Source organism: Furipterus horrens, unplaced genomic scaffold (assembly GCF_987537825.1).
Source record: "Furipterus horrens unplaced genomic scaffold, mFurHor1.1.pri manual_scaffold_15, whole genome shotgun sequence".
Taxonomy (NCBI): Eukaryota; Metazoa; Chordata; class Mammalia; order Chiroptera; family Furipteridae; genus Furipterus; species Furipterus horrens.
In genome coordinates, this window is record NW_028327185.1 from 22,603,171 (window position 1) to 22,627,740 (window position 24,570).

The window sequence follows — 24,570 nt, forward strand, 5'->3', positions numbered from 1 at the left end:
CTCCTCCCCTTGTGTGCCTTTGGCGCCCCCTATCGTCCATCTTGATGCACTTCCCTCTCCTCATTCTTCATTAATGTTCCAATTCCCCAGAGAAAACCTGATTGATTAAAATAATTGATAACAACATAAGATTATTTGAATTTTAAAGAGATCAAGTCCTGGCTGATGCGGCTCAGTGCATTGAGTGTCTCCTGCCAACCAAAGGGTCGCTGGTTCAATTCCCAGTCAGGGCACATGCCTGGGTTGCAGGCCAGGTCTCCAGTTGGGGGCTTGAAAGAGGCAACCACACATCGATGTTTCTCTCCCTCTCTCTCTCCCCACCCCTTCCTCTCTCTCTAAAAATAAATAAAAAAAAATCTTTTTAAAAAATGGGATCAAAACGTTGGCAGTGGCGAGAACTGAACCAGGTGTTAGACTGGTGAGGTCCAACCAGACCTTGGCTCAGCAACCTCGGTACTTGAGTTCTGGCTATGAAAGAATTCAGAATCAAGACTCAAAAGTATTAGAGAATGTTTATTTAGAAAGTCACAGAGGTAGGAGAAGTGAGCCGTATAAGAAATGGGCTCAGGAAACAAGTCGCAGAGGCCAAGAAGGGCCCTCAGAGCTTAGGAGAGATAGAGAGGCAAGGAAAATGCACCTGGGGGGCAGGAAATGGGGAAGGGCCCAGCATGTTCCATAGAGAGAACCACACTCTGTGTATCTGGAGGTCTCAGGGGAGGATCCCAGCAGAATATTCATCACCTTTCTAGATGTATCCTTTCAGGGTCGTGGTCTCTACTGATTGGCTGGCACCAGGGCAGGGGTCATTAGTCAATGCAGCTGGTCCTGAGGTCAGCCATGGTATTGCTTCTCTGGTTTTGCTGCTTTTCTGGGGCTGGAGCTGAAACACACCTGAGGCCTAGGTGTATTTGATGTGGGTCAGAACCTCATTGTCCTGGGAGCTCAGTGCTTGTTCATTCACCCTCTAAGGGGGTCTCACCCACATGACTAGCAACATGCCAGGGCGGAAAGGCCAGGGGAGGGTCTGAATCACATGACCAGCAATATGAAACGTCAGGGGGTCTAAAAGGCGTGACGGGCGATATGCTGGGGGAGGAAAGGTTAGGGTTAGGGCTGGGTCCTTGTTTTCTCAGGGTTACCTATTGCTATACGCCTGGGGCTTTCCTTCCTGGTGACCTGTATCTGGCCTGTCATCCTTGCTCTGCTCACGTCTGTCAGCCCACAGAGACAGTGTGACACGAAGAGTGAGATGCTGATAGTGTAAGTCACATAGGAAAAGTGTCAAACCATTTAAAATGTGCTAACCACCACTTGTTTAGTAAAATGGAAATAAAAACCCCACCACTACTTTCACATTTAATTGAACATGCTATAGTCTGGAAATCTTTGAAAACAACAGTCTCTGCAATAACTTACGGGGGGAGTAGGCCAGTCAAGACTGATTTTATGAAGCAGGCATCCTTGCACCTTTGTGAAAATCATTTCTAAATTTTCTAGTTAAAATAACTTCAAACAAGATATACATAAATAACTATTCATATGTGGAACTAGAGCATTACAGACAAAGTCAGTCTCTTTAAGCATTGCTCTCTCCCGGTCCTGGACCTTCCCTCATTGCTGGTAGATAGCCATTATTAGCATTGTTATGAGTTCAGGGTTTAACCATTCTTAAAAAAAACAACAACCCTGCTTTACTGAGCTATAATTTTCACACAACCACCAGTACCTATTAACTGTACAGTTTGATAAGTTTGACATATGTGTACACCTATGAAATCATCACGAGAAGGTCTGCGTGGCAAACATACCCCTCGTCCCCCGGCGTAACTCCTTTCCCTCTGTGGTCATTCTTCTCTCCCGTTAGCAGCTCAGGTGCCCACTGATCTATAGCTATAGATGTGTCTGCGTTTAATAGATAATGGAGTTACACAGTATGTACTCTCTTTTTTTCTGGCCTCTCTCACTCATCAAAACTATTTTGAGAGTCATTCATATTATAATGTGGATCACGAGTCCTTCCTTTTATTGCTGGGTCACATCCCTTTGTAAAGGTACCAGAACCTTTTCACCCATTCACCTGCTGTTGGACATTTGGGTTGTTTCCAGTTGGGACCTGTTACAACTAAAGCTGCAGTGAACATTTTTTGTGTGAGTCTTTGTATGAACATGTGCTTTTTAAAAACACATGTTTAGGTAAAAACATGTAATGGCAAGATCATGTGGTAGGTGTAGATTTGAATTTTTAAGAAACTGGCAAATGGTTTTCCAAAGAGGTTATACCCATATGACAGCCACCGGGATATGAGAGTTTCAGTTCCTCTGTTACTTGAGAAACTCCACTTCTTCTCGCCAATACAGTAAAGAATTACAGATCAGCAAGCTTATTAGCGTGCACACAGAGTTTATTAGTGAATGGGAGAGCCAAAGTCAGGGTGGAAAAAGCAAGGGTGGCCAAAGGGCAACCAGCACCCGTGTGGCCAGAGCCCAGGTGGCCAGAGAAGAGAGAGAGTGGCCAGAGGCCGGGAGACCAGGTCCCCCCCCCCCCCCGCCCCCGTGTGGCTAAAGGGCCAAGAGAGAAGAGAGCAAGTCCTTTGTTCTGAGGACTCATACAGTTGGCCGGGTGGGGGTGAAGAAGTTACATTTTGACTGATGGGTAAAGATGGTGGCAGCTTTCCCGGGGAGACGTGACGACCCAGATGTAGGCATAGTGTGAGGGTCTGTTAGCCTGAATCCTTATCTTGCTCCAGACTATTTGTTCATTTTGCATACATGACGGGAGGCAGGCAGTTAACCAAAGATGTTTTAGGAGCTTTCTTTGGGCACTGTAATCCCTCTCCCCTTCCAGGCCTTGGGATGAAAGCACCGTCTCAAGGTTTCCCACTTCCCAGGCAGTGGGGATGACATGCACAGACTTCCAAGGGCTCTCCTGCCCGGTACTGTCACAGTCTTGCTCATGTGGTTCAGGATGCCCGGCAGCCTCATCGGCCCCGGCTCAGGACTGCTGGGCCAACAGGTGAGACATGTCTTCCTTTGCTTCAATGGCGAGGGTCCTGCCTTTATTTCCCTCTGGTGCTCATTCGACTGTAACGCCTCCACATCCCAGCTACACTTGGTGTGGTCAGTCTTCTACACTTTAGCCATTCTGGGGGAGACAGACAGGGGCAGAGCAAGGACAGGCCAGGTAGAGAAGGTCACCAGGGAGGAAAGCCCCGGATGTCTAGGAATGGGTAACACTGAGAACACAAGAACCTCCCCCGCAGGGTGAGCTCCCTTCCCACAGCATATCACCCGTCACGCCTTTTAGACCCCAAACCTTTCCTTCATGGCATGTTGCTAGTCATATGGGTAAGACCCCCTTAGAGGGGGGATGAACAGGGAGCTGAAGAATAGCCCTGAAGCACTGAGCTCCCAGGACAATGAGGTTCTGACCCACATCAAATACACCTAGGCCTCAGGTGTGTTTCAGCTCCAGCCCCAGAAAAGCAGCCAAACCAGAGAAGCGATGCCATGGCTGACCTCGGGACCAGCTGCATTGACTAATGACCCCTGCCCTGGTGCCAGCCAATCAGTGGAGACCACGACCCTGAAAGGACACACCTGGAAAGCTGATGAATATTCTGCTAGGATCCTCCTCTGAGACCTCCAGATAAATACAGTGCAGGTCTGTCTATGGAACACGCCTGGGCCTTTCTCCAACCCCTCCCCTCAGATGCATTTTCCTTGCCTCCCTTTCTCCTAAGGTCTGAGGGCCCTACTTTTGCCACTGTAGCTTGTTTCCTAAAGCTCTTTTTATTTTCCCCCTATGGCCCACTTCTTCTACCTCTGTGACTTTCTAAATAAACTTTTTCTTATAGTTTGAGTCTTGGATTTGAATTCTTTCTTAACCAGAACTCAGATATCAAGGTTGCTGAACCAAGGTCTGATCTGACTCCACAGGTCTAACACCTGGTGCCTTTTCACTGTGCCAACAGTTTTAACAAGTGTTAAGTTGTATCTCATTATGGTTTTAATTAGTATTTTCCCAGAGACTAGTGTGTGAACATCTGTTCATGTGCTTACTTGCCATCTTCTTTAGTGAAATTTTCTTTGACTGTTTTGCCCATTTTTATTGGATTGTTTATTTCCTTATAATTGAAGTTGAGGATTCTTTTTATATTTTTATATTTGATATATTTGCAAATATTTTCTCTAGAAAATCAAAAATTTTAAATTTGATGATGTCCAATTTTACATTTTTTATAGGGATTGTATTTTTGGTATTATACCTTACATATTTTTGCATAACCCAAAGTCACAAAAATTTCTCCTATGTGTTTGTCAATATGTTGTATAGTTTAGGTTTTACATTCATATGCAGGTCTTTAAAATATGCTTTCATTGCTCTTGGGTGAATAACTAAGGGTGGAGTAGTTGGATCATCTAGTGTTCTTACACTTAATTTTTAAAGAAATTGCCCAAGTATTTTAAAAAATTTATTAATTTTAGAGAGAGAGAAACATTGATTTATTGTTTCACTTATTTATGGATTCATTGGTTGATTCTTGTATGTGTCCTGATTTATTATTTCTGATTTCATTTTATCTCCATTATTGGCTTATTAACTATAACCCTTATTTGTGTTATTTTGGTGGTTGTTTTAGTTTATTGCATACATCTTTAATATATTACAGCATATCTTTAAGTGATATCATAAGAATTTATACCTAAGAACCTTAGAACAGTATACCTCTATTCTTCCCCTCCAGGCTTTGGAATCATTGTTGACATTAATTTCACCTCTATTTCTGTTATAAACCACACATACATTGTTACTATTTTGCTTTAAAATCTATTAGCTTTTCAATATACTTAAATAATACAAAAAATTGTTTTCTATTTAACCACATATTTATCACTTCTGGTGCTCTTCATTGCTTTGTGTAGGTCCCCATTTCCACTGAGTGCCATTTTCTGTCTGACTGAAGGACTTGCTTTAACAGTTTCTGCAGTGCAGGTCTGCTGGAGATGAACCCAACTTCTGTACGTCTGAAGGAGTCTTTATTTTGTCTTTGAAAGAACTTTCTACTGGGCATAGGATCCCAGGTTCATGGTTTCTTTCTCTCAGTTCTTTGGTCACTGCTCTCCTGCCTCCTGCTGTCATGGCTCCTGGTGGGAGATCTGCTGTCATCCTTAGATTTGTCCCTCTGCAATACCTGTCCTCCTGTGGTTGCTTTAAGGTTTTGTCTTTGTCCGTGGCTCTGAGCGATTTGATTATGCTGTAGCTTGGTGAAGTTTTTTCATGTTTCTGGTGCTTGGGAGTTCATTTAACTTTTTGGACCTGTGGATTTAAGGTTCTTAACACATTTGGAAACTTTCAGCCATCATTTCTTCAAACATTTTTGTGGTCTCCCTCCCTCTTTCCATTTCAGGACATTTGACATGTTCCCACAGTCCTTTTCATTTTTAAAAAATTATTTTTTTCTCTGAGTTTTATTTTCGATACTTTCCATTGCTATATCTTCAAGTACGAAGTTTTTCTTCTGCAATGTCTTATTGTCTGTCAATCCCATTCAGTATTCTTTTTATCTCGTATATGATAGTTTTAATCTCTGAAAGTTCTACTTTTAGTTTTTTAATAATTTTCATGTCTCTACTTAGCTTGTTGAACCTAGAGGATACAGTTATAATAAAAGCTCTATGTCCTTAATTCTAACATCAGTGCCAGTTCTTGGTCAATTTCACTTGACTAATTTTTCTCCTCGTTATGAGCCTATATTTTCCTTCTTATTGCAAGCCTGGAAATTAGTATACCAGACACTGCATTTACCTGTTGAGTACTGGGTATTTTAGTATATCTCATAAATCTTCTTGAGCTTCTTGGGATGCAGCTAAGTTAAGTGAAAGAGTTTGATCCTTCGGGGTCTTGCTTTTCAGAGGTACAAGGGGAGACCTTCAAAAACCAGAATTATCTTCTGGAGGGTGGGCCCCTTACAGTACAGTAGGTCCCTTGTAGTACAGTATTCACCCCTCTTGGGTGAGTGTTCTAGGAACCCATCTGTATCAAGGTACCAGCGGGCATTGTTGTGAGAGGCTGAGTTCAGCTTCAGGGAATTGTTTTGGAAGACTCTTTCAATGTGTCTGCCCATTTCATGATGGGTAGTTTAGAGCTGCACCTGTCCACACTGTGCTGAGTGTTCAGCAGTTTTTGATCAAAAACAGCGTGACCTCCATGCTTCCTTTTTCACCCAATCTAGCCCAAAGTGACTTTTGTTTTTCCAGATGAAAAAAGTCCTCAAAGGGAAACGTTTTGCCAGTATGGAAGAGGTGAAACAAAAAAAAATGGCAGAAACACTAAAAGGCATCAAAATCAATGAGTTCAAAAACTGTTTTTGAGCAGTGGGAAAAGGCCTTAATAGGTGTATTGCATCACATCGAGAATACTTTGAAGGTGACTGAAGTTTAAACACATAAGAATAAATACACAATTTTTTTATAAATAAATTCTGGGTTTTTTCCCCCACCCCATATTTGGTGGGACCAGAGCAGTGCTTACTCAACCTACGTGATTTATTTCCCAGGATTGAGGCAAGACCTTCTGAGTACTCCACCAAATGCCCATGAGTTATAAGCTTTTTTCTGGTCTGGTTGGTAGAAACAAACATGATTAATGGCATTGAGTGAGCACCAGGTTCTGTTACCTCTAGTCCTCCTTTCCCATCCTTGGATATTTCCCAAAATGAAGGCATCCATCAGTAAGTGTTATGCTGAGTCATCAAGGGGGACATGCCACAGATTGCCAGGGGCCTTTCTGTGAAGTCCTCGCAACACTCTGTTCTGTGACTCCTAGCTGCCTTGGCCTCTTCAGTCTTTCAGATACATCTCTTCAAATCAGGGAGTCTGTTGAACTCTGCCTGGGTTCCCTTCGTTTGCACTGCAACCTGGAAATCCCAAGGCAGTAAACTGGAGCAAACCTTGGAATCAAGCTGTTTACGTCCTAGCCTCAGGGATTGCTCTCCTTCTTTGCCTCACGTGCAGTGTCTTAAAACTGCTGTTTCATATTATTCCTCTGGGTTTTGTGTGGTTATTGTATTTGGTAGGAGGGTAAATCTGGTTCCTGCCACTCCAGACTTGGCTGCAAGGCAAGGTTGACATGTATCCATCTGTGGAATTATAGAATACTTGTATATATGAATTGGTTTGTGTCTATCCCATTCTGCAACTTGTTTTTTCCTTGAAAATATTTCTGAGCTTATTTTTTGTAACTTCTGTAAAATATTCCATGGCATGGGTAAATCATATTCATCCATTCTCCTATTGATGGCCATTGAGGTTGTTTGTGATCTTTTCTATTATAGATAATGCTGCACCAACATTCATATGTACCTCTCCTTGGACAGTAAGAGTCCCTTTAAGAAAGATACTTAGGTCAGATTGCTCTCCACTGCATATCAATTTACACTCCTGCAGCGTATGAAGACCTCGTCGTCGGCAGCCGTCCGTCTCGAGAGACGATGGTGTAGCTTCTTAAGAGTCTATCTGCACCACCGAGAATGGCTGTGCAGTCCGACTCGGGAGTGACATCGTATCTGTCTCCTCCTGTGTTGAATCGACATCTTGCGATGACGCTGAAGCTACAGAGCCTGGGCAGGGTGATATGGAGGGTCTGCTGTTGCCCATGCAGCAGACCCCCCCTCTCTTCGCAGCTGAAGGGTCCAAGGGAAAGACGGAGTCAATACAGCTTGGCTTCAGGTGCGCCGCAGGAGTTGCCGGTGTTGACTACAACGTCAAACCGCCTTAGGGACTCCAGCTTCTTTTTAATCTTGCCAATATTTGATATTGGCGAGCTTTTAAGTTTTTGCCAATCTACTAGCCCATTATGGTTTACATTTGCATACCTCTTATGTTTAGTGAAGTTGAGCTCCTTTTCATACACTTATTGGTCATTTTTGTTTATTTTAGGAATTTTTTTAGTTTTTGCCTAACCTTCTATTAAATGTTTTAATCATATTTTCATTTCTTTGAATAAACTCTTAAAATTTGGGTACTGCCCTGACTGGTGTGGCTGTTGATTGGGTGTTGTCCTGCAAAGTGAAAGGTCACCGGTTCAATTCCCAGTCAGGACACATCCCTGGGTTGTGGGCCTGGTCCCCGGTTGGGGTGAGAACGAGAGGCAGTCGATCAGTGTTTCTCTCTTACATTGATGTTTCTCTCCCTCTCTTTCTCTCTCCCTTCCCCTCTCTCTAAAAATAAGTAAAATACTTTAAAAAGTGTATAAGTATTTTATAATTAGGTTATTTTATACTTTATAATTATAAACAAGAATATTATATAATTAATTTATCTAAGTTTATCCCGTTTTGTCATTTTTTTTAATGTGTTTTATTGATTATAATATTACATTTGTGTCAATTTCCCTTCCCTCTGCTCCCCTCCACCCGGTGGCCCCCCTCCCTCCAGTTGTCCCCCCCTTTTAGATCATGTCCATTAGTTGTGCATACAGTTCCTCCCAACCTCTCTCCGTCTATTCCATTCCCTCCTACCATGATCCTTAATGCCTATATCATCTCCCTCCCTCTCCCCATTCCCCCTCCCCGTTGACCTCCCCCCAACATGTTCCCCATACCCATAGCTCTCTTTCCAGTCTCGTTGCCTGTTTAGTTTGCCTTTGTTTCAATTCCCTAGCTTCTGTTGTTTCTTGTGATGCAGTTTTCATTTTAGATTTCATTGTCTTGATCCTCCTTTTTCTAAACCAGTCCCTTTAACATCTCATACAACAGTGGTTTGGATCTAACGAACTCTTTCAGTTTTATTTTGTCCTGGAAACACTTTCTCTGTCCCTCTACTCTGAATGACAATTTCGCTGGATAGAGTATTCGTGGTTGTAGGTTTTGGATTTTCATTACTTTGAATATTTCTTGCCAGTCCCTTCTTGCCTACAGGGTCTCCTTTGAGAAGTCAGCTGATAGTCTAATTGGGACCCCTTTGTACGTAATTCTTTTCTTCTCTCTTGCTGCTTTTAAGATTCTCTCCTTATCTTTAATCCTCGACATTTTGATTATAATGTGTCTTGGAGTGGTTCTCCCTGGGTCCAGCTTCTTTGGAACTCTCTGTGCCCCCTGGACCTGCAAGTCCATTTCCCTCCCCAAGTCTGGGAAGTTCTCCTTTATTATATTTTCACTCAATTTTTCAAGTTCTAGTTCATCTTCCTCGCTCTCTGGCAAACCAATGATTCTTATGTTGGGCCTTTTATAGCTGTCCCAGAGGTTTCTGATCCTCTCATCGTTGCTTCCCATTTCCTCTCGCTGCATTGTTTGACTGCTTATTCCTTCTCCATATTCCGGTTTGTTGAAATGAACTCTGGATTTTATTTCCTCACCATCTGTCTCGTATGTGGTTTTGTTCCTTTCGTTATGAGTGTTTTTCGCTTCTTTCTCATCTTTTTCCAAATCTTTTGTGAATTCTGTAAGCCACCTGATAACAATGGCCCAGAACTGATCATCTGACAGATTTCTTATCTGTTCATCTGTCAGGTTCTCCATCTGTTGCCTGGTGAGCTGTGCCACCGGGATTTCTATAGTTGTCTGCCTCATTTTGACAGATGCGTTTTGTTTTCTTGGGCCGGCTGTAGGGGGCAGTGCCTGTGTACGCGTCACAATCCAGGGACCGGCGCCTGTCCGGGACCTATTTCGCAGCCCTGTGGCGCTTTCTTTGGGGGCGGGGGTCCAAGATGGATTCACACAGTTATTCCGCTAGGAGACCGGGATCCGTCCTCCCGCCCCCCTGGGCCTCACTGTTCAAGGCGATGTGGTGGCTGCTTTCCCCAGCGTTGGGGTCGCGAGCTGCCGGGGGTTCGACTGCAGCCGGGGTTGTTCTCCCCGCCGCTGTCCCAGGTGCGACCGCAAACAGCTCTGCCCCCTTTCTCTCGTCCTACCTGCCCAAAGAGCGCCGCTGGTTTATAACTTCATATGTTGGGCTTCCGTGTAGTTTTATTTTCTGGAATTTCTAGTTATCCTTTGTTTTGAAGTAGTTGTATTCCTCTCTAGTTGTAGAGGGAGACCTAGCGCGTCCGTCTAAGCCTCCATCTTGGCTGGAAGTCCCGTTTTGTCATTTTGTATTGTCTTGTGGCATAGCCTTTAAATTTTTATCTGGTTTGGTTTATCAGATTTTTCTTCTATGTCTTTTGATTTTTGCCTTAAGAAAGCCTTTCCTGTTATAGAAATTAAGAGATTCTCTCATGGTCTTTCTTAATCATTTTAAAGGCAAATGTTTTACAGACTATTTGAAACTTACTTTTGTGTATAGGATAAGGTAGGGATATAAACTGCGTTCATATATAAACACATATATATCAAAATATCCCGAAGCAATTTTTTGAACTGTCCACCTTTTCACCATTTAACTGACTCTATCATATGGTAAATTCCAAGAGCAGACCCAAGTCTGTGTCTTAAAATTTTTTCTACTCCATTAATCCTTTTTTACTTTTCCAGCACCAGTGCTCACTATTTTTTAACTACTGCTGCTTCAAACAATATCTTGCTATCCTAGAGGGCAAATCCCCTCTCTGTGTTTTTCTTTTTCAAAATTATCTTGAATTTACCATTCCATATGAATTTGCAATCAGTTTCACATCCCATGAAAATCCTGTTGGTTTGATTTGGTTTGTATCAAATCTAAAGATTAAAACATCTTGGCCATCTTTATAACAATGAGGCCTCTTACCTACTGACCTTGGATAGCTCTCTTTTTAGTCAGATTTATTTTCATGTGTTTTTGGTAAAGCTCTGTAGTTCTTGCAATGTGTTTTACACAGTTTAATTAAATTCATTCATACTCACTTTATGACTTTATTTGCTGCTCAAATGGGATCACTTTTCCCAGTAGATTGTGGGTGATAGGAAAGCTGTTGGAGCTCCATAGGTGGAACTTTCTCTCCTCCAAGCTAAACCCTTTTACCAGTTCTCATAGTTTCTTAGTTGACTCACTGGGGTCTAAGTCCACCTTCGTGTCTTAGTTCAGAATAAATTCTAAAGGACAATTTATTAGGTTAACTTTTTAAATGATTGATGATCTTCTCGATGTCTGAGTCACCAGCCGGAGCCAGTGTTCTGCGTTCTGGGGGCACAAAGCACAGGAAACTGTGCTGTTGTTACCAACAGTGCATTTTTCAGTTGGTCACTGATAACACCAGGTTTCCTTCTCATTTGCCCTTTTCTCCAAACAGCAAAAACAAAAGAAAGTCTTCCCTAGCTGACTTTCGTGAGTTGGGTTTCAGGTTTCAATACATAACATTCATCTCTTTGAGCAGATTTTCTCTCAAAATCTGGAGCAGATATAAATTGTTACATATGAAGCTTTTCACTAGGAAAGCAGCTGGAAATGGTGCTGAGATCAGGCACCAGGACCCACCAGTGAGTGCAGAACCTGGGGCGAGAGGGGTATTTCTGGAATAAAAGTGGTCCCTGCACAGCTGAGCCTCTTCTCCCTGCCTCTCCCATCCTCACACCTCCCACTCCCCACCCCATGGCATTCTGAGTGTTTGTAGCAACACACCAGCTGAGAAAACCAATGCAGCCCCCAAACGGTGGTTTTCTAGCCTATGTGTCTTAATGGATAAATAATTTGAAGTCAGTTGGTATGAGCGGGCAGGACAGGTTTCATCTCCTGCACTAGAAGGGCACCGACTGCATAAGAGAGAAGTAGAGGAACCTTCAAGAATGATTCATGCTAGATATCAGCAAAGAAGGAGGTGTAGGTAGACATGTTTTGCCTCCTTGCACAACCATAAGAAGGATCACAACTAAGCTCAAAACAAAAAACTGCCAGAACAGCCAGAAAATTGAACTGTATGGAAGTCTGACAACCAAGGATTTAAAGAAGAAATATTCATCCAGACGAATAGGAGGGGCAGAGCCGCGGAGCTGAGGTGGAGAGGATGTGGTGTGGTGGCAGCAAGGCAGCAAGGCAGCAATGGTGGTCAATGGAACAGCCAGTCCTGCATTCATGTGTGGTGGGTAAAATCCAGGAGGGACACCTGGGGACAGATTCCAACCCCAGGCCAGACCAGGTTCCAATGCCAGGAAAATAAAGCCACATAGTTTCTGACTGTGAAACTAGTAGGGGTTAGGGTGATGGGAGAAACTGTCATCTCTCGGGAGAGTCTGTTTAGAGGGCCCCTATGGTCCTAGACCAAATGCAAACCCACCCATTCTTGGAATCATCTCCAAGTTGCATATGGAAAGTGGGAGAAGTGACTGGAAACAGGGTGAGTGCTGAGCAATTGGCATTATTCCCTCTCTGAACCCAACCCCACATACAGCACCACAAAGTGGTGAAATGGGTCACCCCGCACTGATAAATACCTAAGGCTCTGTCCCTTACAATGTAACAGGGAGTCAAGACAGGGAGTCAAAGCAGCTCTACCTAATACAAAGAATCAAACACAGGGAGGCTGCCAAATTGAGGAGACAAAGAAATATGGCCCAAATAAAAGAACAGATCAAAACTCCAGGAAAAGAACTAAGCAAAAAGAAGATAGCCAACCTATCAGATGCAGAATTCAAAACACTGGTGATAAGGATACTCAGAGAAATGATTGAGTATGGCAAACGCACGTGGAAAGAAATGAAGGCTATACTAAGTGAAATAAAGAAAAATGCACACAGAACCAATAGTGAAGGGAAGAAAGCTGGGGTTCAAATCAATGAATTGGAATGTAAGGAAGAAATAAACAGTCAACCAGACAGAATGAAGAAATAAGAATTCAAAATAAATGAGGAGAGAATAAGATCCTGGGACATCTCCAAAAGTGTCAACATCTGAATCATAGGGATACCAGAAGGAGAAGAGGAAGAGCAAGAAATTGGAAACTTATTTGAAAAAATAATGAAAGAGAACTTCTCTAATTCAGCGAAGGAAATAGATATACAAGTCCAGGAAGCACAGAGAGTCCCAAACAAGTTAGACCCAAAGAGGACCACACCAAGACACATCATAATTAAAATGCCAAAGGTTCAAGATAAAGAGAGAATCTTAAAAGGAGCAAGAGAAAAGAAGAGAGTTACCTACAAAGGCATTCCCTTAGGACTGTCAGCTGATTTCTGAAAAGAAACTTTGCAGGCAAGAAGGGACTGGAAAGAAGTATTCAAAGTGATGAAAAGCAAGAACCTACAACCAAGATTACTCTATCAAGCAAAACTATCATTTAGAATGGAAGGGCAGATAAAGTGCTTCCCAGACAAGCTAAAGCTAAAGGAATTCATCATCGGCAAGCCAGTATTACATGAAATATTAAAGGGACTTATTTAAGAAAAAGAAGATCAAAACTATGAACAGTAAAATGACAACAGACTCACAACTATCAACAACAACTTAAAAAACAAAAATGAACTAATCAAACAACTAGAACAGGAACAGAATCATAGGTATAGAGATCATCTGGAGGGTTATCAGAGGGTAGAGGGAAAGGGGAGAATGGGGGAAAAGGTACAGGAATTAAGAAGCATAACTGGTAGGTACAAAAATAGACAGGGGGAAGTTAAAAATAACATAGGAAAGGGTGAAGCCAAAGAACTTATATGCACGACCCATGGACATGAACTAAGAGGGTGGGATTGCTGGGGAGAAGGGCGGTACCGGGTGGAGGGAGACAAAGGGAAAGAAAATTTGGGCAACTGTAATAGCATAATCAATAAAATGCACTTAAAAAAAAAGATTCATACTTAAATACATGTGCCAGAATATAGTGCCCAGTCAAACAGAACAGGATTCAAAGCAGCAAAAATGTTAATACTATATTTTACTTATTTATGTTTTTTAGTCCCTCCATTAATGCTTTGGAATATATCATTGGAACACATCATTGTCATACATATATGCAAACCTACAGGGCGAACATTCCTGGGAAACAACAAATGCCTCAAAGTCCCTGACTGGAGTGGCTCAGTTGGTTAGAGTGTCATCTGATGGACCGAAAGGTCAAACGGTCACAGGTTTGATTCCTGGTCAGGGCACTTACCCAGGTTTTGGGTTTGACCCCCAGTCAGAATGCATGTAAGAAGGCAACCAGTCAATATTTCTCTTTCTCTCCTGTTCTCCCTCTCTAAAAAAGTAGTGAAAAAGGGATCTCTGGTAAAAATAATAAGAAAAGGCAACAAAAGAACATTTTACATTTTCAAATACACGCTTCCTTCACATTTGGACAAGGATATAAATGGAACCGTAATAAATTACAGTGTATTGTAAAGATTAAATGGTCTCTCACCCTGCATCCTCTCCCTGCTCTGTTCTATCCCCCACACAGCTGCCAGACTAATCCTCCAAAAACACCAATTTTCATATGCCACTTTTCAAAAACTAGCTTGCTGGCTTCCTGTTGCCTGAAAAGTCTTTTCTAATGCTTTTGTCTACGATGTGGACCCTCCTGGATGTTTGATGGCTGCTCATTTCTTCCACCAGGTTCCAGCTGTGCGATCTTGGGCTGCTTATTGCAGACCCTCCTTGTACTGGTCCCCGTAAAGTTTCCACGCCCCCCCCCCCCCACTAGGCTCCTTGCTCTTCCAGCAATGCTTTGAAAACCAGTACCGGGTCACATGCCACCCCTGGAGGCAGGAGCCAGGTGACGCTGCCGCCCCCTAACCTCAGGGACTGAGAGTGGGAACAGGGCTTTTCCAGAAGCAGCATGGGGCTCATTATGGGAAGTTGGATGGCGAAACAGAGGTCCGCTACAACTGTCTTCACAGACTCTGGACAAAATTTAACAAAAATATGCCTCCTGTTCCAAAGATTAGGAGACAAAGGAACTCGTTAGGTCTCACTTGGGCCTCTTTCCCGGCACTCACAAGCCTTGGGGGCTAGCAAACACATCTACCTGAGGCACTGTCGATTCAGGCAGTAAGGAGGCTGCTGCCAGTCCCTGCGTAACCATCACAGCTCCTGCCACTCTTATGCAGGTCAGGCCCTACTGGGAAGCCCGATGTGCTGAGTTCCTTTGTGCACAATGTATGTACCTTTTGGAAATAATGAAGTATGCGGTTCAATAATATAACTTTTTATTTCCGGTTGCATAAATTGAAGTAACGCCCAAAATGGTGTAAAAACGAACAAAAACAATATATTCCATGGTGAATCAAATAAAATATATCTGCGTTGCTGTTTTCGCCCTTTGAAGCTAGCAACGTTCCTGATAATTGTCGTGCTCTGTTTGTGAAAAGATACAAGACCAGAAGGTTCCCCCCCCCGCCCCATGAATGAATGAAGGTCTCAGCGTTTGCCCGCGAGCTCTATGGCAAACCGTCAGTCTGAGTATAGTCACCACCAACCCACTCATCTTCCGTACGACCTTTCTTCCCCCTGTAACAGAACCCTTGGGCTGCTTCGATTGAAACAGAACCCACGGGCTGCTTAGTTAGGGGCCCGATTGCCCGCCGCCAGAATTATAACTCTGAATACCAGAGTTTGGTGAAAAGAAAAAAAATTGTTTATTTACACATAGTTCTGCCTCCCCCTCCAGGACCTGGCCAGTCTTAGGAAAGTCAGAAACACTGTTTCCCTACTTCCTAGGCACAGTTCAGCTTTACCAGTAGCTGCCAATCACTCAGTTCTGATTGGGGAGGTCCTTTCTGTGCTGTGGTGCCCTCCAGCTCTCAATGCAGGGCCGCCTGGATTCTCAGCCTCCTTGCAAACTGCTTTCTCCCTTCAAACCGCATGGATCTCCTCTCCTTCTCCAAGCAGCCTGGCAAGAGCCTCTTCTTAAAGCCGCCTGGAGACCCCTTCTCCAAGCCAGATGGAGGGAGCCCACAAGAGCCAGAGAGTGAGGGTGTGAGGGCCAGAGAGAGCCTGAGAGAGAGAGCCTCCTAGAGCCAGAGCCAGCCCAAAATGTCCGCAGCTGCTTCTCTCTTCCTCCCTGCCTCCTCTCTCCCTGCGTCCTCTCACGCAGTGGGTGTTGCAAACAGTCCTGACCCTTCACAGAACCCTACGTAGGCTCTGTCTGCTTCTTCCTACCAGCCCACAGTCCAAGATCCCTCCCATCTTCCTGAGTCTTAGAAGTAAAGCGGATCTTTGCAACAATGTTTCCAGCCACTAGCTCCAGGCTCGCAAGGGCATCCTGAAAGCTGCTTCCTGCTCCCTATCTCCCAGCCGCAAACTCTGGGGTTTGTTTTTGGACTCCCCTGTTTCTGTAACACCCCCCCACACCTTTCCTGGTTCAAATGTTCATTACCTCAGTCAAAAACATTTGCAAATCCCTCTTGGCCATAAACTCCTAGGAGACAGGACTTCTCACCTTGGTTTCCCCAGGGCTTGGCCTTTTGTTTGGTGCATGGGGGCGGGGGGGGGGGGGAGCGCAGTTAAAAGCTGCGTTAATGAATGTTACCAGGCAATATGCTGATCCATGCTCTAGGGGCGCTATAATAAATACCAGCTAGAAGCCTCTCTCGATAGACTAAATTCCAAGGAAAGAATGAAGACAGAAAGGTAACTAGTTTGTTTGTACCTACTATGTGACAGGCACTGGCTTTGGTATTTTGACATATACAAGATTTCGTTGAATTTTCACAATCCTGCAAATTCTCACAGACATGGAGTTTGGGTGATGAGCTAAAGTAACACAAGGTTATGATGACAGGCCGTGAGCGAAATGCAGTATGAGGATTACCAAGGCTGCAATCCCCATCTATAGAAAAAGAAAAAGTGGAGGTCATGCAATGGAGCAACGGCAGCATGGAATGTAACACGTAATTCCAAGATACATGCATATTTAGGTGCTATTAGGAAATGTTAAAAATGTCCATTTTAAAGAGTGTTTTAAAACATTCTTTGGGCAGCAATAAGAGCAAAAGCGGAGTCATAATGTGATAGCAAACAGATTGTGTCAGATGCTTTGGGAATTCCAATGCGTAAGAATTGTTGTTAAATCACTTTTTTTTCTTGTCAATTGCAACAGTAACAACTTCCATTTGAATTATACTTTATAGTTCACACAACCCATGGGAAAAATACAGGTAATTGGGTATGGGTGCCATTCATAAGAAAGGAGGTACAATGAAGTGAAATGTAAGGGAAATATATATATTATATTATATATAGCCAATCTTCCTTTAAAAAAATTATCTTTGCTCTGCTGGTGTGGAGTATCATCCCATAGACTGAAAGGTCGCAGGTTTGATTCCCGGTCAGGGCACATGCCTAGGTTGCTGGTTCAGTCCCTGGTCTGTTGTGAGAGGCAACAGATCCATGTTTCTCTCTCACACCTGTGTTTCTCTCCCTCTCTCTAAAGTCAGTGGGCCTGTCCTTGGGCGAGGATAAAAAAATTACCTTTGAGATGCATTTCTGCCACTCGCCTTTTATTTGATGCACAAACGATGGGAGTGGCAGGAAGGGGAGTGCAGAGCTCAGGGCTCCGGAGAGCAAACCAGCTCGGTCGCTGAGGCTGTGCTGCTACCGGAGAGCCCAGCTGATAGGTGGCTCCTGATAACGACCGCAGAAATGATTCCATTGTCGAGAGAAGCACAGAAAGAACCACAAACCCAACCTCAGAATGGATTGAAAGAGAAAATAACCTTAAAAAAGTTTCCCTTCTTATCAGAGGGTGGACCAAGAGGAAGTGTGTCCTCCCGCCCCCGAATTTCCCAGAAAGGTTTCATCAGGAAGGTGTTTCTCTCCTTAGACACACAGTGGGACGCTGCTCTGAATGTGCTGTGTCTTCATGGCACAGTTCAGAGAATAAAGCCCAGCTGGAGCGTGCCATGGGCCTCAGGACCACCAAACAGGTGACGAGAGGCGCACAGCAAGGCCCTGGTCGCCAAGAGGGTATGTAGACACTGCTGTCCTGCACTTTTCAGGGCTGCTCCTTTGTGTACTAAAAGCTCTTACCTTATCTCTTTCAAACCAGTTCCTACCTTTCTATTCTTAGGTGTGAAGACAGACATAGACTATTTAAAACCCTTAAGAGATTTCTTTTAAATTTAAGTTGCCCATCACATTTGTATGATAGATTTGTGATTGATGAGAGGTTTAGTTGAAGTATAACTTTTAAATAAGAGGTGGGGCAAAAGTAGGTTTACAGTTGTTTGTATGCAAACTAATACAATAATTAATAAGTAACAATACAAGGATAAACTTTCGCATACTCACAACTGTAAACCTACTTTTGTCCCACTCTGTATATGCTAAGGAAACGGTCCCAGTCTGTGCTCACGTAAGTCATCGGTGTTAACATCTCTTTAAATAAAAAGCTAGCGGTTGTTTTTTAAGAACCGTGTGAGTCCGCCGTGTGACTATCCCGCTGTCTGTGTAGCGCTCGTCACGCAGCAACTAAAGCCAGAGAAATCCAGACAGAGATACCGGCGCGCCGTCCCGCAGCGGCTTAGTGCGCCCGAAGATCCGGTCGCAGGTCCGCCGCGATCGCCCGCGGGCATCTCCGCCCGGGCCGGCGCGCCCGTTGGCGGGTGTGCGGGTTTAATGCTGATGCCGCCGCAGCCCGTCCGGGCAGCAACCGCGCGAGCTTGGGGGACCTGCCCCGGGACCTGAGCGCGGGCAGGAGGGACAGCGAGCTGGGACGCACCGGTCCCCGGGCCCTCCGAGCGCCCGCCCCGCCTGCTGCAGGAGGGACCAAGGACGTACAGACAACGGGCTCCGCTAGCTGCCCGAGCAGGAAGTGAGCGCGAGGAGGAACTGCAGTGAGCCGGGAGGAGGAGGAGAAAGAGGAGGAGCAGGCGCCGGGAGGGAGCTGGAGGAGGGGCGCAGGGCTGCAGCGTGAGCTCCGCGCGTCCGCATCGCAGGGCTCTCGGTCCCCGCCGTGCGCTCCCTCGCGTCCCGAGGCCACCAGCCCCTCTCGGGAGCGCGTCTCCCCACCCGCCCCCATGGCTTCTCCGGACGACCCTCCGCACGCAGGTAAAGTGGCACCGCGCCGCGGGCTCACCTGGAGGCGCCCGGCCGCGGGGGGGTCGGGGCTGAGCTTTGCGTGACCCGCGAGACGCGCCCGGCCGGGGTCGGCGCGGGGCAGGCAGGGGACAGCGGTAGGAGGTCCCTCCACGGCCCTGCCCCCATCACCCACGCGTGCTCCAGACGCGCCTGCCGCTTCCCACCTCCCCAGCGCTTTTGTTCTGGACTCCGCCGCCAGGTTGGGACAAGTCCCTCCAACCCCTGGCAGAGAAGAGCGCTAGGGGCGGATTCCCCTTTTCCTCCCGGCTCTGTTCTTCCTCCCTCTCCCAGGCCGCATTTCTCTTCTCACTTCACTTGTATTAAATGGGTTTGCTCTAAATATTGGCCCTCGAGCTATTTCATAAACTAGCATCCCCAAATCAAGACCCTGGTCCACCTGTGGGAGCCCAGCTGTGGGGCCTTTGATTGGATGGGCCTGTAGTCCCGTCCTGCTTTAAAATACCGTGTTTGTACCTAAGGCCAGAGTCTGGGTTGTTGTCCAGTGTTACTTGCATCTAAAATCCTCCTCAGGCCTCGTCTTCCAGGAGGTTCTCTGCCCTTGCTTTTCCACGACGGGGCAACCCCCGTGAATGTCCTGGACACAAATGAATGAATGATGGACACTTGGTGCATGGAGGCTCTTCTAGTTTTGTGGAGGTTGGAAAGAGGGGGAGACCACATACCCAGGTGCAGAACCACTTATAACTGTTTAGGTAAACGTGTTTCCTATTCTATTGGGTTGGCCAAAAAGTCTTCCACTTCTTTTTTTCCTCTGTAGGATGGCTCTAGTAGTGCTTAGTTGTCTTTAACTTCATTCAAAACAATTTTGTTAAATTATATTGTGACAGCTTTCATGTCAGCGTGCATTTAAAAAAAATTTAAATTTATTTATAGAAAGAGGGGAAGGGAGGGAGAAAGAGAGGGAGAGAAGCATCAATGTGTGGTTGCCTCTTGTGTGCCCACAACTGGAGACCTAGCCCACAACCCAGGCATGTGCCCTGACTGGGAATTGAACCAGTGACCCTTTGGTTCGCAGGCTGGCGCTCAATCCACTGAGCCTACCAGCCAGGCCTCAGTGTGCATTTTTAAAGAAACTTGTGGAAATTGAATTTTTGTGCAGCCATTTTAATATTGAAGACAGAAGAAGATACGCAAGAAAAGTAAAAAATGCAACTGAAATGAAAAAAAAAAAAAAAGATTCGTGCAATGTAAGAAGGTGCTCTGACTGATCAAACATGTCAGAAGTGGTTTGCGAAGTTTCTTGGTGCTACTAACATTTTGGCCAAATAATTCTTTGCTGTGGGGCTGTCTTATGCATTGAAGATGTTTAGCAGCACCCTGGCCTCTACCCACGAGAAGCCAGTAGTGGGAGATAGCTGACATGCTCAAAATATCCAACTCAACTAAGTTATTGGTGAAAATAGAAAATGTGTCTTTTATTTTATGGAAAAAAACATATGGACTTTTTGGCCAACCCAGTATTTCTTGAGCTGGAGCAGGGACTGAGCTTGGATGTTCCATCATTCATCTGTGGCTTGAGCAGTTAGGAGGAGACAGTTTCTGACAGCCACACCGGCATGGTGATGTGCTGGGTTTGGGCGAGTTTCTGGACATTTTGAAGAAAGACCTAATTCTTTTTCAAGTGGGGAATGGTAAACATTGTCTCCGTGGGAGATGGACAATACACTGTCTGGATAGCCCCCACCCTTGCCCATTGTTTGAGAAAACAGAAGGGGACTCAAAGGGAGAAGCCCTCCCACTCCCCATCCCACTCTCACTTCCACATGCACCTCCTGTCTGAGAACCTGACTGGCAAGGTGCACGGGGTGTTGGGCCCGACTCTGCGAACAGTGGTCTCGGGTCTCATTAAATGATGGTGAGGGGAATTCAAAAAGGCCTTCACAGGGATCCACTGAATGGGGATGAGTGTAAAATCTGCTGGTGCCCCTCCGCCTCCCGAGCGCCTGGCTCCAGGGAAGGTGGTGCTGGGAAACACAGCTTCCTCTCACAGTGTGTAAAAATCCTCAGTGAGTCAGCAGTGTGACGAGGCCAGCACGGTGGCCACTATGACCTTCGATGACAGTAAGATTCTGTGATGGTCTCTGAGTCGGCTTGGCCCAGCCAGACCCGGGCTCCCAACCTGGAAACAGGGCGCTTGGAAATCCCAGCACGTGTGGCGTGATGGCAGAGTGAGGATATGATTACAGCACGGTGTCCACGGAAGGGATGTCTCCTTGACTTGGAGAAGCAGCCCCTGGAGGAGAAATCCTTTTGGCTCCTACAAAGAGAGGAGAGACTTCTAAGGTAGAGATGTCCTTGTCACTTGCAGGGATGCTGAGGAACATATTCAGGCATCTGAAAGATGTCCTCATGTCCACGCCCACTCTGGAATTTGTCAGTAAGAGGGTGCCGCCATTTAAAATGGATTTAAACGTGAGTTCCCCTTGACTGTCCCATTTAGATTCTGTAACCTCCAGGGCACACCCACGCCCCTCTTCTACTTCTGGAATGAAGCCACGTATGGTACTGATATGTGGAACGTGGTAAATGGCATTTTCACTTCCCCGTCCCACACTAGGTTTCTGTCCTACGCTCATCTCCCAGCTCATGCTCCGCACCCACTCATGCCTTCTGCTGACCCCTCAGCAGAAGGTGGCCAGAGTGACCTTTTTAACATGACTCATATTCGGTCATATCTCTCTTAGAAGCCTGCACCGCATTTCCAGCAAGTCCTCAGTCCTTACATGGCCTCTGTGAGCTGGTCTCTTCCTGGCCCCTGAGCCAACGGCTGCCCTCTGTCCTGCAGCCACGCTGCCTCCTTGTGTTTCCTTTCGTGCCCTTGTACCTCCTGCCTCCTGGCCTTTGCACAGGTTGTTCCTGCTGCCCGCAAGGCTCTCTTTGCCTGACCCCCTCCACTTACCTCCTTCAGGTTTCAGTTCAAAAGTCATGTAGATCAAGCCCCACATCATACACTCGCATGTGCCCTAGACCTTCCTTCTCGAGCACGTGCCACCGCCCCTCCCCCGTTAGACTCGATGTGCTTGGACAGAGCACACATCTGCTTTGCTTTGCAGGTACCAGAGACACCTGCGCAGCACCCAGCAGAGAGTAAGAGCTGGCTACGCACCCACCACCTCAGTGAAGGGTGAAAGAGACCATGTAACCACACATGCTTCAAACTCCTAGGAGCTCATTCACTGGGTTAGATAAGTGAGCTGAGGTGACCTTGTCCAGTTAGAAAAGACGTTTGCATATCCACAGGCACGTAACAAAGGCGTGTGTACATGATTGTGCTCCGTTATGAGCTTAATTAAATCAACACCTTTTTACAAAGAAAATTGATGGGATAGCTGAGGTCACAGAGGAGGAAATGCTGGTCACAGTGCGGCCAGCAGGGAGGGGGCAGGAGTGCCTGTCACACGTGAATAAAATCACACACAAGTGAAGACAAAGAGCCAGCAGCTTTGTGAGGCTGGGTGAGGAGGTGCCATCCCTGCAGTGAGCCGGCCCGTGGCCATGAGCACTGTCCCCTCGGCACCGCACCCCTCCCTCACCCCGCCTGGCTCTAGGAACCAGCTCAGGACACCCCCTGGGTGGCAGCTCAGCTGTCACTGCCCCTCCAGCCCCCCTGTGTGCTTAGATGGCTGCGAGGTGCCACTTGGCGCCCCGCGTCCCCCCGCCCCCCCCCCCCCCCCCCCCCCCAGAACACGGAGCAGGAAGGAGCAGGACTCCAGGGAAACGCTGCAAGCAGCACCCATGTTTGAAAAGCTGGACCAGCCAGTTGTTCTCCAGATCCAGCAGGGGGGTGAAGGGCTGTGGTCACTCTCCCTGTCCTCCCGTGCCTCCCCTCCATCCCCTCCCTCTCCCTCCCTGTGGGCTTTTCCGATGCCCACTTCATTTCTTTCCTGTTCGTAATGTGTTTTTAATGCCTGTGTTTTTTAAGTCTTCTCTCTACCCTCATCTGAATCTCCTTCTGTGACTCTTTCCTCTGAGGCCCTTCTGGCAGGACTGACAGGTGCCCCCTGGCTTGATCCCTGGTCCTTCCTCAGCTTGTTCAGCCCCTGCTCTGAGCTCTGAGGGTGACGGGGCTGCCGAAGGAGACAGAGAGGAGGAACATCCAGTGTGGGTTGCTCAGAGAGCTTTTGGGACCCTCAGCCTGGTCAGCATCCCCAGTCCTTATCATCAGTAATGCAAACAGCTGTGAGGCAAAAAGGAACTGCCCTCCGACACAAAGAATAACGTGAGAAATTCATTAACCAAGAAATCACAAGGTCAAAGAATCGCCTTTAATTCTTCACTAGAAAGCACAAAAGCCCCACCCCCTTTTGGCTCAAGATGTTGGGAATTTGGGGAACTCTGGCCCGTTTCCCTCTGCTTTCTCTGTAAGGACACCGTTAAAGCAGATCTTTGAACATTCTTGGAGCAACTGTCGCGAGCGACTATGGGCCTTTGTCTCGTGTGACTTGTAAACACAGGTGTCAGAACGGGACAGTGTGGCTGCCTGGCAGCTCACTGGAGCCTTGCCGGGTGCCCTGAGGCTATTCCTGCTGGGGAGGCTGCAGGTGCCCTCGCTGTTCCTACAGCACCTGAGAGGTCCTGACTCTGCAGGTGATGGGATGTGGGCCTGGGAGTGGATGATGAGTGGATGAGATTGTGTGTTGAGGCTGATGCTGGAATGATCTGGGGAGGTGTTGAGTGAATGTAATTTACACGTGGGAAAGACATGCATTTGGGGAGCCAGAGAGTGGACAGTTATGTGTTGAACTGTGTTCTCCCCACCAAATTTTGTTGGCATCCTAACCCCCCAGTGCCTTAGAACATGACCTTCTTAAGAAATAGTCTTGACAGACTTAAGCCAGAATGAGGCCACTAGAGAGGGCTCTAACCCAGTGTGGCAGGTACCCTAACAAAAGGGAAGTTCAGACACGGTCTTCCAGGAGAGTCTGTGCACGAACCCTGAAGGTAGTGGGAAATAGGCAGGAAGTCCCAGATCCAAATTCTGGTTCTTCCACTACCCCGTGACCTTGGGCACTCAGTATGTAAAAAGGGGGACACTTGTGTCTTTCTCAGAGTTACCCTAAGGATGAACTGAGACTGTGCAAACCATGCAGCACAGGTGGGCACCAGGTAAGTGGGAGCTGTACATGTTATTGATGAGGCACGTGGACATACTCATGGGTGATGAGTAAGTGCTGTGAACAGGGCTTCTTATGTCACGGTGACCTTCAACCTGGAGGTGCCCTCTAACCTGCCAGGCCACTACTCACCACTACCACTCATGGACTGCTTTTTAAAAAATTTTTTTGAGAGAGAGAGAGAGAGAGAGAGAGAGAGAGAGAGAGAGAGAGACATCGATTTGTTGTTTCACTTACATATGCATTCATTGGTAGCTTCTTGTATGTGCCCTGGCTGGAGATTCAGCCCACAACCTTGGCGTATCAGGACCACGCTCTAACCAACTGACCCCCCAGCCAGGCCTCGTCACTGCTAGACTTTGAAAGCCGGCAGGCACGTGGAGGCTCGCTGTTCATCCCCAAGTGTTGCAGAGGAGGGGCGTGGTGCCCAGAGCGATGAATGACTGTGCAGCCCGCCTCCTTGCTGTCACCTGAGGCCTCAGAGCCAGGCCAGGCGCCCTCTTTGGGGCACCGGGTCACCGTGGGTTCCCCTCGT

General features: G+C 46.3%; 1 protein-coding gene across 1 annotated transcript in view; it reads left to right on the forward strand.

Moving 5' to 3' along the window:
• The first annotated feature begins 18,818 nt into the window (after positions 1–18,818).
• Positions 18,819–24,570, forward strand: part of EDARADD (EDAR associated via death domain) — a 52,098-nt gene continuing 46,346 nt past the window's right edge. The window contains exon 1 of the mRNA XM_090263324.1: positions 18,819–18,870. Within this exon, the coding sequence (XP_090119450.1) occupies positions 18,840–18,870 (31 nt within the window). The 5' untranslated portion in view covers positions 18,819–18,839. The remainder of the gene's footprint in view (positions 18,871–24,570) is intronic.